The sequence below is a fragment of the Contarinia nasturtii genome, unplaced genomic scaffold (assembly GCF_009176525.2).
Source record: "Contarinia nasturtii isolate CC-2019 unplaced genomic scaffold, AAFC_CNas_1.1 Cnas_scaffold_1037, whole genome shotgun sequence".
NCBI lineage: Eukaryota > Metazoa > Arthropoda > Insecta > Diptera > Cecidomyiidae > Contarinia > Contarinia nasturtii.
In genome coordinates this window covers 1,051,486-1,066,635 of record NW_022198383.1, presented here as the reverse complement: position 1 = coordinate 1,066,635, position 15,150 = coordinate 1,051,486, and the positions used below count along the sequence as shown (strand labels likewise).

Sequence of the window (15,150 nt, the reverse complement as noted above, 5' to 3'; positions counted from 1 at the left end):
TCATCAATAAATGTTCATCTAAAAATTCAACTTTTTTCACATCTTCCGCTTTTAAGCATGGCCACTCACAGAAGACGTCAATTGTAATATTTGCGAACTCTGGTGGTGATTTACTAAATTACCACCATTACAATGTGTGGCATGGTGATTTTTGTATGTATTGTATTTGCTTTGCTGACCAATATTACTATCGCTCAACGCAGTGTTGGTGGTAATACTGCAAAGCAAATACAATACATACAAAAATCACCATGCCGCACATTGTAATGGTGGTAATTTAGTAAATTACTACCAGAGTTCACAAATATTACAATTGATGCCTTCTGTGAGCATGAATGCTTTTTAATCATTTGTACAGCGATAAGTACTTTGATTAATCTTCATGAAAAAAACCTGCTATTGGTATTATCCAGAAAAATATTTTTTTAGGGAAAATGTTTGGTTCTGTAGAACTGATAATGAGCTACTTCGTTTCACACAAAACATTTTCATTGATTGTTATTCAATTTTAGGCGCTAAGGTCCTTCCGATTTTATCTCTTTTTCTGTCATAAATCACTGTATGTTATAAGAGTTGTAGCAAATGGTGAGCATTGTTGTTGTAGGGATGCTTAGGATATATGAAGTTCAATAAGGAGTCATGTTGACTATGTGTGAATACTCTTACCGCCAACAACCTTATAACTGAACGAAAAATAAAGAATTGTTGTTTTTATGATTTTTTTTAATTATTTTTTTAATTAGGTATAATACCTTTTACAAAAATAAAATGCCTTTATATGTTTTCCAGTTTGATAAATGATACTTTTTTGAACTTTTCTGTCGCAAAGGTGTTGAAATAAAGAATCAATGAAATTTCCTTAAAACGTTATCATCGCTAATTGCAATTAATTCACGGAAAAAAAAATCTGAATCATTATAAAAAGTACTGTTTAACCCCACGCCAACAAAATAGCCATATTAAAACGCATAAAATCCTTGGAAAAGATACATTAACAACAACATCAAAATATTATTGTATATTTTTTACGTTTATTAGTTCATTTAAAGTGAGACAATCTCTTAAATCACTTGATGATATTAACACAACAATGAATATTGTGAGCGCAAATTACGAGTAATTTGCACGGCTTTATTTTAATTCCATGGAATAACAGACGGAGATTTCGGTTGATGTTGTATGCTTTTGTAAAGTGGTTTTATTGAAATACGAAACGTACGAGCGAACAAGAGCTCAAACTCTGGTGGATGAAATGAAATTAAAATTAAATACGATAATTCATAAATCACATGGTCCGTTGTTTGATAAAAACATATGTACGCGATTTATACGACAAAAGCTTAATGGATTCCAACAGTTTAACACAATGCACAGCCGTATCAGAGTAACAGTACCATCATAATATGGATACAAAATTGTATAAATTAGCTTTGTTTTCTTGCCGTACCTTAGTCGCCAGCACATGGCAATTTATCTGTATAAAAAAGCATTTCACACCTGAACGCATTATATATCTCGAAAATTATGGCAGAAAGAGCTTTGCTTATCCACTGCTTTTGAATACCCCAGCCCACAATCGAACACTTTAAATCATTTGGGCGGAAATTGATTCATAGCGCACGAAAACAAAAGATAAATATACATCTTCCTTAATTCACATACACACATACACACACGTAACTATTATGTGGAACGAAGCTTAGCCCTATTTGCCTATCATAGTCGAGTCAATTTCATCTTTCGCAAAAATAAAGCATAAAGTTATATATATATGCATAAAATAATAAGAGCAAGAAGGTCGTAGAGAATGCTTTCGTGCAAATTTTTCATATTTTCTGGTTTTCGTTGTGTCGACTCGTTGTTATCACTGTCAACATGTCTGCGACAAAGAGATTACCCCGTATAAAATGTAGCACGGCAGTTTGCATGAAGTGCATGCAAGAAAGAGACAAACGATACGTTGCAGTTACAATAACACACGTCATCATTTATTTAAGGAAGGGAAATGCATTGGTTTTGCTCGGAGATGGCTTTATTCGTAAAATTTCCGCATTTTGCGCTTTATTGTCAGTGCTACTATTCATACCCATTTTTTCTTCGCCGCTCTTTCTAAATATTTTACACACAATTCAGTGAAGACGTGAATAACGAAGCGTCGTGTTGCGCTAAGTCATAAAATCGCGAGAAAGAGTGCATTCTCTTCCAATCGAATATGTTGCATTTTCAACACAAACTTAAAAATAGTCGCAGAAAAATCACATTTGAACACACGAAAGAACTGCACAAGAAAATGCCATTATATTTTTTTCTTTCTTCGTCGCCCATCTTAAATGATGTTTCGGTTTATGTGCAAATGAATGCAAAATTTTACTCAAACACACAATATCATTCGGAAAGTGTCTGGTCGTTGTGCTTATATGTGGAAGGGGAGAGCGAGAGAGAGAGAGAACGATGGGAAAAAGATCCGATGACATTTATATTCAATGCGGATGAAAGTTTAAGTGAATCCTTCATTTTTCATTTCGATGGACTGCTCTTTTTTTCAACTTTTTATTCCTTCTCGCTTTTTGTCGCTTCATTGTATCTATATCCGTCTCCGTCTCCATTTATTTCAACACTTCGGTTGATTCGTCCAGTCGTTCGTTCCGTTTGTTACCTTATCGGTTTTGGTTGTGTGTTTAAAACTATTATATCTCAATGATGAAATCAAGTTATAAACCGTTGACTTAAAATAAATAGAAAGTTGGTGTTGCTTTTCATATGATAATGCCGGAATCATAGAAATGCAGTGCACGAAAACCATGTGTGTGTAGAACCGACAAAGAGTTTGTTTATAAATTATTATGCATTTTGTCTTCATACTAATAATCCAAGGACTTGCACCGTACATACACGCTTTCACCAACATTTCAAATAAAATATTTTATGGAAAAATAATGCATTCAACGCAACTGAAATTTATATTGACGTGTGCTGGAAAGAGAGGAAGAGAAGAGTGTGATGCATGAAACGTGAAAAAAAATTGTTGGAAAAAACCGGATTCGGAATTCGGATGTGTTTGAACAAAGTGGTTGGCATCTGTTCACCAATATCATTCGAAGCATTCGCACATGTTCCGCATTTTTTGTATGTGTATGTGGAACATTGATATCAGGTGATATTCCGGCTATCGTGTCGACACACACACACATGCCGGGACAGATGCACACGGCAACGAAAGCTTGTGGTTTTCAATGTTGCAAATTCAAATAGATTACTGCGCTGAACTATAAAACTTTTCTCTGTTTTTCTTTCTCTCTGGATGCATATGCTCGTTCCAGCAGGCATCGAGTGTTGCTTTCAAAATTTGCGTGTGCACAGCTTTTTGACTACAATGTTCGTCCCCTAGTTGAGCGATGCACACGTCGTTTTGTTTACTGCTGTTACCGTTGTTGTCGTGTGCTGTACGTTTTTAATACATTCGTTCAGTTCCATTGCTCTATTCAGGTCTTTCGTGCTCACTGTGTATTTATTAATCAGATGCATATAATAGTAAAAGCGAGTAAAAGGTTCTTCCTTCAATCCTCATATTGTTTACATTGATATTTACACGAAAATTAGCTTGCATAAGAGCATGTTTAAACAGTCGCTTGCCTCAGCCACATATATATAGATATAGATATGAGCGCATTCGAGCACGGTAGAATGGTGAGAAGGGCAGAGGTTTTGAAGTGAGTGCAGGGATGCTCTGCGGAATACTTTATATATGACAAATATGTAAGTGGAGCGAGCCAAACCGAAAAGTCGAGTGGATCGGCGGTGGATACGGCGGTGATGTAGTAAACACTTTATATCAACATAAAATTGTCTCATCTTTTTCATTTCCACACTGAAATGTCTCTCTCGTCCCCCCCCATTCTTCTTCTCTTTTTTTGCATTGTCGTTTCCCTTTCGCTCACTTCATTCATTTCGTTTCATTTCGGTTGGTTTTGTTTGCATTTATTCTCTATCGTTGGCATTTTAGTGCCGAAATAATCCTTTGGTATGCTCGCGGCGTAACATTATGTTTTGTATATACGTTCACGTCTCTCTTTCTCTTGCTATATGTGTACCTTGTAACTGTCACATATGATTTTTCGAATGTGAATCAAATAAAATACCACGTTGCATGAAAAAGAGATACCCGAATAACTCGCTCTTCGTCACAATTGAAGAAAGAAGAATGTTGCGTTAGTGTGCTTGAAATGCGATAAACATAGTTGCCATTGATCCAATGGTGTTTATATGTATCTATCTGTGTGCGCTCGTATTGTGTGGTTGTTATTTGTAAAAGAGTGTTGCATTTAATAAATATGCTAGCACGTTGTATACATTTGTAAGTGGTACTCATTTGCATTTGGCCATTGGAATGGCACAAATCATGCACAAGCCAAGCAGCCCCCACACAAACGGACGTACACAGACTGAACTGGACTCTGACGCTGATGAGAATGTTGCTGATTCAATTTCTTTCTATCTTCGACTTTAGATTGGTTACTTGGACGTGGTAATTCCACCAGATTTTATAACTGAAGATACGAGCTCCGATGTTATCGTACCCGAAGGTTCGTCCGTGAAGCTGACCTGCAGGTTTGTATTTGTAGCCATTGCTTTCATTAATTTCATTTTATTACTTCCCCGTACATAAAAAACTTTCACACCGCAATTGTCTTCAACACTAAATGTACCAATGGGGGATATATCCAACTTGTTCATATAAATATATTGTAGTTTTGTCACCACGATCACTATTTTATTTTTAGCACTGTTCTTTGTGCAGTGCAATCGTTTTATTTTGAAAGCATCGTTAATTATTCAACATCAATATTGGGTTATCTCTGCATCGATGCTCATTTTAATTTACAATCTGTCAACCATGACAGTATTTTGAGTAAAATGTTTTCTTTTGATAAATACCTTAGCGTTTTGTAAGTAATTGGTTAAATTTTCGTTTGTGATGAATAAGAAAGTAGAAAGACGTAGAAATTATAAGGGCTAGGTGAGAAGTCACCTGCCAACGAACCAATTTCTCTCGGAAATATCCCTGACGAAGCACTTTGTGAAATTTTCACCTTTTTCTAATTTTTTTTATTTTTCTTTTAATACAGAGCACGAGGCTATCCACATCCCAATGTAAGTAGTTGTTTTCTCACACATTCCCCTGGACAATAAAATATTTTCGAAAAGATTCTTTGATATATAAGCTCTTAATTTTGTTCGCAGGTGACGTGGCGCCGAGAAGACAATGGGGAAATAACACTGAAGGATGGCAGTGGTAGCAAGCAACTAAGTACAACTCGGCTGCTTGGCCGAAAAAAATCTTCTCTAATTGGTCTTTTTTTTCTCTTTATTATTTTCTCGCCATAGTTACCTCATTCAGCGGTGAAGTGTTGAAATTAAATAAGCTCTCGCGAAGTGAGATTGGAAACTTTTTGTGCATAGCTTCAAATGGTAAATTGATATTTTGAAATTGAATTTGCACGTAACCACAGTAACATATTATACACCTGTGGAAATATAAATCATCCATAAACGAAATTGAAAACTTTGATCTCAAATGAACTCAATTAAAAATGTAATTATTTCTTATTTTCTCTATTTGTATTTCAATTGCAGGAGTACCGCCCTCAGTGTCCAAACGTATTTCGCTCAGCATTCATTGTAAGTTTATTACTATAGATTTTAATTGATTTTTACGGTTTACAAATATAACATTTCATCAGAGAAAAAATCATTTGAAAAGCAACCATGATACAACATTAAGAAACGATAATAAAGAAAACGTAAAGAAGCGTAATGAATAAAAAAAGAACCTGAATGGAATTTCGCATGTAACGCAATTTAGTTGTGGATCCGGTCGAATGAATAAAATGGATAGTCTGTGCGAGTATGACCCGACAAGGAAGTCTTTAATTTTAAGTTTTTATTAAACCCAAGAGCCGAATAAAAAGAGATAGAGAGTATAGACTACTTAAATGCACAGCCACAGACATCCTATGCCATTATCCATTTTAGAGATAAAAAAAAACGAAATGTCGCCTCTAATGAGACGGCCCTTTGCGATATTACATAATTATAAAATTGTATTAAACCATCGCTGTCGTCGTTCTCATTTCCATGATAAAAAAAAGGGCTGTTTGTTGTTGAAAAACAACTTCCGCTTTTGCACGTTTACTCTGACGGCATGGCAAAGAGGGAATAGAAAAACGAGAGGGATAAAAATGGAAGAGAAAAAAAACGAAAGTCAAACACACTTGTTACGAATACACATTGTCAACGTGTACGCGGAAAACGAGGGAAAAATATGCGGAAAAATAAATACATTTTTGTTTGTTGATGCGATGTGAAAATTCCTGTTGAAAACCGAAAATTGAGTCATTCAACCAGTACACGAACAGCACTGTAAATAAACCGGATTGGTGGATGAACTGGTGAATCCATTTCTTTTTATTTTGTTGAGCTTTAATTGCAAGCTCAGACATCAGACTCGACATTGTTTTTTTCATTCTTTCAAGTTGATTACTGCAAACAAAAAAAAGATTTGGTTTATCTGTTTTGGTTTTTCGAATTGTTTTATTCTGTATAAATACATATTAAGTTTTGGCATTTGTTTCAATATTGTCAACTTGGGTATCGTTTAAACCGTCGAATCTGTTGACAACAAAAATGAAAGAAAGAGAGAGAGAGAGGTAGGGAGAGAGAAACTGTAAATGGAAAATGTGCAAAAGCCGGTTAATCCGTTTGTGGTTTCACAACACACCGCTTTTTTTTCTATTTGGTTGTTTATTTGTTTTTATATGCGGTTTTAGATATGCGCTTTGTATGGAATGGTTTTCAACGACTCGTCCATGATACAAAAACAAATATGTAACAAAATCATATAGACTAGGAATTTCAAAAGTGAGTCGCAAACACATGGAATTGGATTAAATAAATTTTTCAGTATTTGAATTATGAGAGTTAATATTTCTAATTGAAACGAATTGGTAAAAGTGTGCTTTCCATAAATAGAACGTAATTTGGATGATGAGAATTGATCTAGTTTGTTTAAAAAAGCATCATTATTTTGGTGTTGGTCCATCCGAAATGTGCATTGACATACATGTCATGGTGTTAATCATTCAAAATCCCATCATGTATCGTCCCTTTTTATCATTCCATTGACGCCAATTAATTCAATGATTATTGGTCAGTTTCGAATTAATCAGAAAGATGATCGATTTCTGATTGATGGTCTCTCTGTCAGACAGAGTCTGTCTATCTCCCTATCTCTCTCTCTCCCGCTCGGTGTGGACACTGTCATTGTGTGAGTGTGAAGTGTAAAAAAGGGGCGCTTGGCATACGTTCGCTTTGATACGATGTTCGTTAAAACCACTTACCATTTTGAAAAACCGCTACCGTGACCACATACCATTCCTGACATATTTTTGGCTCGTAAAATGGCTTATCCATCCATCATTTTGTGTGCACCTATCAACACACTAACTGTTCCTCTCATTTATGTTGTTGCTGTTTTCATCAAAATTTGTTGTTGTTCATGTTTTTCTGGCTTTTTCGTTTGCCCGTTTGAGCTCTGCATTAGGGAGTGCGAACATGAATGAACTCTGGGCATAAGTCATCGTATGTGTGTGTACCGGAAGAATTGTGGTTAAGGAAAATATAAAACGAATTTTGTACATTCACATTTGGAAAATCGCATTCCGTCTGTCCAAATGCATGAGTGCATAAAACATTCACAAGCAATAAACTGATCGAAATTCCTATAATTCTCGTAATTCATCATAAAAAAAATAGCAAAAACGTGTTTTTAATTTGTACTTTTCGTTTAAATCGCCTTATACAACGCCGTTCATTTTCTAATTTTCTCTAATTTAAATGTGGAAATTCGTGCAAAATAACTCCACATTACATAAAAATGAATAATCGAGAAATTTGTTTTTTTTTTCGTGCTAAAAACCGATTGGTAATTTTGTATTCATAGTCAAATAAGTAGTAATTTGCTGTACATTTGTAATGTAATAATAATCAGTGACAGTTAAATCAATAGTTAATTGCTCGATACGATAAAAACCTTTTAAAAAGACAAAAAGTCAACAGAAGTGTTGGTGTGCGCCCGTGTTAAAACACATTCAGTGTGCAATTTTGAGTATGCCGGTTACCGCATGCCAAATATTCATTTAACTTTCGTTTCACAAATGCGATGTATGTACATATTTTGTGAAATGGTTTTCAACTGGATGTTCGAAGTAAAACGATATGCACAAGACTCTCTCGTTCTCTTGATATCTTCCCTTTGCTTACTGTATCCCCGTGGAGCCGAGTTGAATTGAGTCGTCTCTCTCTCCAGAGTCAAGTGAATTCTTGTTGAAAATGCCAAATTACGAGCAAAGCTCACGCATACACACATGAAAAGGCGTTGGTTCGAAAAGTGAAAAAGAAAATGATACAATGTGGCTGAAATTAGTAGTGAAACAGCAATTGTTAGTTAGAGTGTTGCATGGTCTTTAATCATTAGTCATGCACGTGCTGAATAACCCATTTTTGGTTGAAGCTGAACTATGCAATTTTTCAAACCGACAAAACGACACATACGAATGTTCATGTGTTTGTGTATGTGTGGCCATTGCATTGCAATCACAAATTGAGTTTGCTAATATGAAGAGGCCTTCTTCTCCCTCCCCCCATGCTCACTCTTTCCGCCGCTATTTCGCACCCACGCACACACTTAAACAACACCGTACGAAAATATAAAGAAAATGAACGGGCAATGCGATTAGTGGTGTAGTTTCCCAATGCCGTAATTGCATAGCATTCATGTATTTTGATGCTGATGATGAGTGTCTAGTTGCGTGAATGTGTTTATGTTGAGGCCAGCCTCCCTCGGTTCTCCCGCTTCTGTATGCGATGCAATGTATAGAAAATTGTAGCTAAAATCCAAAAACAAATACACCCGTTACGTGTGTGTATTTTGCGTGTTGGCATACGTGAATATTTATCGGTGATTTGGTTCATACATGAAATCATTCCATTAGAAAAATGGATTTTTGGCAAATGGCAAAGAAAGAGCATGAAGTGTACGGTGGTTCGTTGGCAAAACTCGAAAACTTATCCAAACTGTGCAGAGTGTTCACCTTTATTTTACACATATATCGAATAGATAATTACAAGGAACGTCTGATTTCAAGCAGAGAATGCATTACATTGAAAATTTACTATTGCAGCAGCAATTGCAACAGCACCAGACACACAGAGAGCGTTCGCTCGATTGAACTATGAACCCATCCAATATAAATACAGCATGCACAACATTCGACCCATCGTGCAGCGGTAATAATGTGCCTAATAATAACAGGGTTGAAATGTTACCAAATCGAACAAAGTTCACAAACGAATCTCGCATGTAATAGTTACCGCACTTGCTATTGGTGTGTGCATGTGCTTTGATCATGAGTTTCACTCTCTCATCGAGAGAACCAAATACCAAGCAGACACCAAGCAACCAACCAAAACAACAACAACAACTAATGAGACTTCTTACCTTTGAATCATACATAAATTTTACTTCCGGTGGAATTCTGTGTGAAAAGTGGTTAGACCAAAACACACTGCGTAATTTTCGACATCACTTTGCGTGCATGTTTATGCAAGCGAATTTTGCAATTCCACATCACATCCACACATCCATACACACAACGCTCTTGAATTTGATCTCAATAAAACTTTGATAAGTTTCATGTTCAAGGATGAAAATTAGACGTTGAAGCTTCAAAGTTAAAATCCAAAAAGTCTTTCAATCAAAGATTCTGCCAATATGAAATGACCACTATTTGGCAAAAAAAAATAAGATGGAACAGAAGATGAATCGATTGAGAACTACTATTTTCATCTTTGATTAAACAAGATAAATGTAGCGCAACCGAAGACATTTTTCGTACAAATGGAATTGAATACCACCGAATTTCCATCAATTTCGACTCTTTCAGTTTCGATCATTCGTTTTATTTAAAACTAGTAATTTTCCTTTGCGTACATATAATTTACCTGAATAAAATTTCGAGTTGGTATTGTAAGATGTAAGCGTAAAAGTACGCTTGTATGTAATTGTAGTTTCTTGGTTCTTTAATTAAGTTGAAATTTGTATTATATTCAATTCATTTTTTTCCACAGTTCATCCTGTAATAAATGTACGCAATCAACTAGTTGGCTCGCCGTTCGAAAAAGATGTTACCATTGAATGCAACGTTGAAGCGTCGCCGAAATCGATAAATTACTGGATCAAAGACGTGAAAGACGGTAAGTGTTGAATGCTACATACGTTTGCGTATTTGTATGTCTAGATTAAGATACAAGGTAAGAAAAAGTGCTGTACATTCAAAGAAGGAGTTGAACCGCCACCCTCAAACGAAAAAGAATCACTTTTCGGGTACTGTACGAAAAATGATAAAAGTTGAAAAATGTCTTCTTCTTCATTGTTTCACAAAAAGAAGTAAATACACATGTGAATGAATATCATTTCTTTCATTCCAAAAATCAATAAATTCGTTCCTATTCTGGGGTCGTCATTCTATATGTACAAAAAGATCATTGACATGTTTGATATGACCTGGTACATTTAGACTCTTGCTATGTATAATACTTTTGCATTTACTCCGGAATTCTGAATTGGATGAGCTCAATATATAAGTAGAGTTATATGTCAATGTGTTTGTGTTTCGAGTTATAAATAAATACTCTAGAGAAACACATTACTTTGTTATACCTTCAATCGTAATTTCTCTTAATTTTGCGGCATGAAACACAATTTCGTTTCGGAACCATCTGAGACTCGAATTTGAGGGCCCTTTATGGTGTGAACCAATTATTTAAGTCATTTGCCAATGTGTAAATAATTGAGATAAAACTTAATAAATACATAATATATTCGTACATTCCGAAAACCGCAAGCTATTTGATGAAGACTTAATTGATTCCTAGATACCGAATGAAAACCATAATGAACCAATTGCTTTGTATTGGGAATATTTTGAATAAAATAAAGGAAAACAAGTTTGACATGGAAAAAATGACAGAATTGAATTTTGAAAAAGATATTTTTGGCATATTTTAAATTTTTGATGGCTAGTTTGATGGTGTCTGAGGATTTTCCCGAAAAAATATTGATCAAAGTAAATAAATCACTTAAATAATACAAAGAAAAGGAGCACAGTGTCAATGCAATGTATAAGAATAGATTTGATATTCAAATCAACACTTACGAATCAATAAACAATTGATACATTCAATTAAATTGAACGTTAATTCCTCTAAAATGTATCTATCATGCCTAGCGATTTTCTATTTATAACATACAATATAGATTTAACTGTTTTCACTCGATTATTATTGAAATAATGTTCATTGTCAAACGTATAATTTACTCATTCAAGTTTCATGTTCGCAGTGTGCTCAGTTTCCGTTGATAAAGAAAATCATACCATTGCTTTTGTGTAATATGAGTACTGTTTTGTGTTGACCAGACACAGACACTCGGTTTATCCATATTGTCATTAATCACTCATTGAATTACTCACACGTCCGAACTTCATTAAATCGAACAAGATGTTTCAATGTAACCGGCTTTATCTAACTTAATATTCTTACCCTCCCACAATTCATTCACATGCTCACACACACGCACACAATCTTCTCCATCTTCAAACTCCTTTTACTCCTCACATTCGTGCATTGCTTTCCGTAAAATGGTTTTAGCTTGGAAATATATCTATCTAATAAACGATATTATCGCAGGAAACTCTCGCACCCTTTTCCTTTATTTCTCTCATTCTCTTTTCCGATATATCGGTTCGATTTTCGAATGTAACAAATCGTTTTGCGATTATCGCAGCTATTTATTGTGTGTGTGTATGTGGTGGGTGAGGAGAGAGCTTAGCACAAAAGTTAAGAGTCGAACAGAGAAAGAGGCAAAACGAACAAACGATAACAATAAAATCAATGTCAAATGTAAAATAAACAGAGCTCTAAACGTTGCGATATTGCTTGCGTGTTTGCCGTTTTGGTAGCGCAATTGTTTTTTTTTCTCTCCTTACTGCTGTCTTTTTCAGCTTCGGCTTCTTTCTATCTCATTTTCGTTAACACGTTAAAAACATTACATACATTGTGTGTACAATAGCATTTTGGCTGTAGAAACAACAACGGTGTGGCGACGGTGGCAGCTCCTTCGAGCGATGTTCAACAGCATTATTCACTTAACAAATAAAAGTTTCAGAGGAAACGTAGCACATTATAACACTGTAGCATATCTATATATAGGGAGAGAGGAAAAGCATTCTATTTTCCCATCGTTTGTCATTCAACACCGCTCAATTTCTAACAACTTACTTTTTGTCTTTGTTTCTTTTGTGTGCATACGTACTCCGCTTTCTGTGTGAGTGTGTCTTTATTGGTATATTGTCTTTGTTGTCAAAGGGTTTTCATCAACAGGTGAAATGATTGTTTCATCACCCAAATACAATGTGCAGGAAACATCGTTGTCACTATATGAAACGCGAATGACGCTCACAATTCGCAAATTTCAAAAGGATGATATTGGTTCCTACCGATGTACGAGCAAAAACTCATTAGGCGAAGTAGATAGCAGCATTAGATTGTATGGTAAGTGACTTAACCCCATTCTTAACTTATATACGTTGTTTTTCTTGTGTATTTTTGTTCTTTCGGAATAAGTTTTTGTATTTTCGACATATTGATTTTGAATGAGGTTCCCTTGATACTCTATGAAATGTGCTCATTGATATGATTGTTATCGGATTATCACATCTTAAATCGAAGATTTGAACAACATTCACCGAGCTTATGAATGGATTCAAAATCAATTTCACTTGAAAATGTGAAAATTTATCGTGACTTTTACAATCAATTCCCAATATAAAATTCGGAAAAAGCATCAAACAAAGATGACAGACGATTACACGGAGAAGAACCGCAGAAGAAATTTATTCAGTTTCGAAAGTTTTATTTGAAAAGTTTTTTAAGCGGAAAATGAATGTAATGAGGCAGATAAAATTAATTCCACTTGCACTTGCACACAACCATTATGGATACGAACATTTTCTCAACCGGCAAATTACGAATGAAAATAAGTGCCTGCTATTGTTAGCGGGGTGAAAAGATGCTCTGTGCAAATTCAATCTCAATTTTTTGTTCGTGTCACACATTGCAAACAAAGTAATGTCGTTACTTTGTTTTAATCGTAGTTTTTGAAGCAGGGTCGGAACCTTTATTTTTTGAGACACAACTCACTAAAAGTAATAACATATTTCTGAGCAAATTTCGACATTTCATGGCACAAGACCTCAAATTAAATCTGACCCGACTTGAGATTTGTCCAAAATTAAAATCCGAAAACTTAGCAGATGAAGTTCAGCCAATTGTTGGTCTTTTTTTTAAATAAAAAATTGATTTTTTTTGCAGAAATTCCAGACGCAAAAGGTACCCACAATCATCACAATCACGGTCATACGTCAAAGCACAATCCAAACGAAGTGTATAAATCGCATAAACAACAGCAATCGCAACCGAACCAAGTGTATTCAAATCAGCGCACACCAAAGGTGACACATCCGCCATTGATATCAGACGACGATGACAATATGTTTGGCTCGGCGGAAGACTATGACGATCCAGATTTATCGCCAAACATATTTTCGCGACCAACAAAAACTTCTGATGGTTTTGGCATAAATAATAACCATCATTATCCATACCAGAACAGTCATGGTAACAGTAACAACAATAACAATGCTCGATACAATATACCGTTCAGCAGTGGCGGTGGATCGAATGGAGCCGGCGGCAATGTCGGCAACGGTATCAATGCATTAAACGGTAATAATGCTTTTGTAACGCGCACGGAAGTTCGAGCATTCGATAATGAGGTATCGTCGACGGCTGCATCAACGATCATCACTGGAAAATTCAAAATAACCAGCAACATAATTTATTTGATGCTTTTCGATTATAATTTCATTTTCATCGTCATTAATTTGCTAATTTCGATGTCTACATAATAATCGATTATTTACCATGTACACGATTTGTGTTGAAACAACACATATTCATTAATTTACGTAGCTGTCATCGCACTGAACAATATTTACAACAAACAATAAAACTGGAGGGGGAAAAAAACGAACAACAACCAACGGATATCAGTTTCATGGAAGCCAATATGTAAATCAATATAACAATTATTAATTAATTTTCACACGTTTTTGTTTCATTCTCTTCTCGATCCGGGTTTTTTTTTCGTTTTGGTTCATTTGAATTTGAAAGTGTAGTGTCCAATGTCGTGATAGTGCTTGATGGCAAATCTCTACTCTATTTGTTTTCAATTTAATGTTTTGGTTTTAATCTGAATGTTATATTTGTTTAAAATAATAACAAACAGGGACATGTTAACTGTAGCATTGATTTATTTATAATTAAAAGCCTCAGCGCTTTTTTTTAGTGTTATTGATCGATAAACATTTATACATTTAAAAAAAAACAACGTTCGAAATTGTTAACCCTTTTTCAGCCAGTCCAAATCAATTTGGCTTCTATTTTTTTTCTGCTTTTATGTTCAACGGTATTGATCAAACGAATAATATTTGGCACAAACGAAAAAAAAAACTACAAATGAAAATAATTTTTATAGAAAAAGAAAAAATGTTTTGATGAAAAGGGCAAATATAATCTTTCAATGAAAAATGAACGCAGCAAAAAAAATGTTCAATTGAATGATATTCTATGAAAGCACAAAATGAAAGCGAAATCAGAAAAAAAATTGGTATTCACATACAACGATGAAATTAATAAGGTCGCGAAGAATAAATACACTCACATCCAGCAGCGGTGTGGCTGCATCAATTTTGAGGTAACTAATTAATTTAATGGGACCGGTGATTCGCGGAAAACCAAAACCCCAAAAAATCTGTTTTGTACGCTCACTCTCTCCCGCGTTCTTTTTATCTCAATTCCGTTTGCTCTACTCTATGTGATGATGATGACCACTTTTTTTGTGATCGTGCACGCGACTGCTTTTATTTTTCTGCATATTAAAATTATGATGATGTGCCGCGAACGGTTAATGAT

The 15,150-nt window shown here is 35.0% G+C and overlaps 1 protein-coding gene across 3 annotated transcripts in view; it reads left to right on the top strand.

Annotated features, from left to right (window-relative positions):
* Positions 1-15,144, top strand: part of LOC116343919 (lachesin) — a 34,374-nt gene extending 19,230 nt beyond the window's left edge. The window contains exons 5-12 of one of the 3 annotated variants that reach the window (XM_031772240.1): positions 4,508-4,608; positions 5,127-5,151; positions 5,242-5,293; positions 5,386-5,469; positions 5,635-5,679; positions 10,186-10,311; positions 12,484-12,669; positions 13,489-15,144. In XM_031772240.1, the coding sequence (XP_031628100.1) occupies positions 4,508-4,608; positions 5,127-5,151; positions 5,242-5,293; positions 5,386-5,469; positions 5,635-5,679; positions 10,186-10,311; positions 12,484-12,669; positions 13,489-14,084 (1,215 nt within the window). In that variant the 3' untranslated portion in view covers positions 14,085-15,144. Of the gene's footprint in view, positions 1-4,507; positions 4,609-5,126; positions 5,152-5,241; positions 5,309-5,385; positions 5,470-5,634; positions 5,680-10,185; positions 10,312-12,483; positions 12,670-13,488 lie in introns of all 3 variants that reach the window. The other 2 variants (XM_031772239.1, XM_031772238.1) reach the window with 2 other exon arrangements.
* Positions 15,145-15,150: the final 6 nt, after the last annotated feature.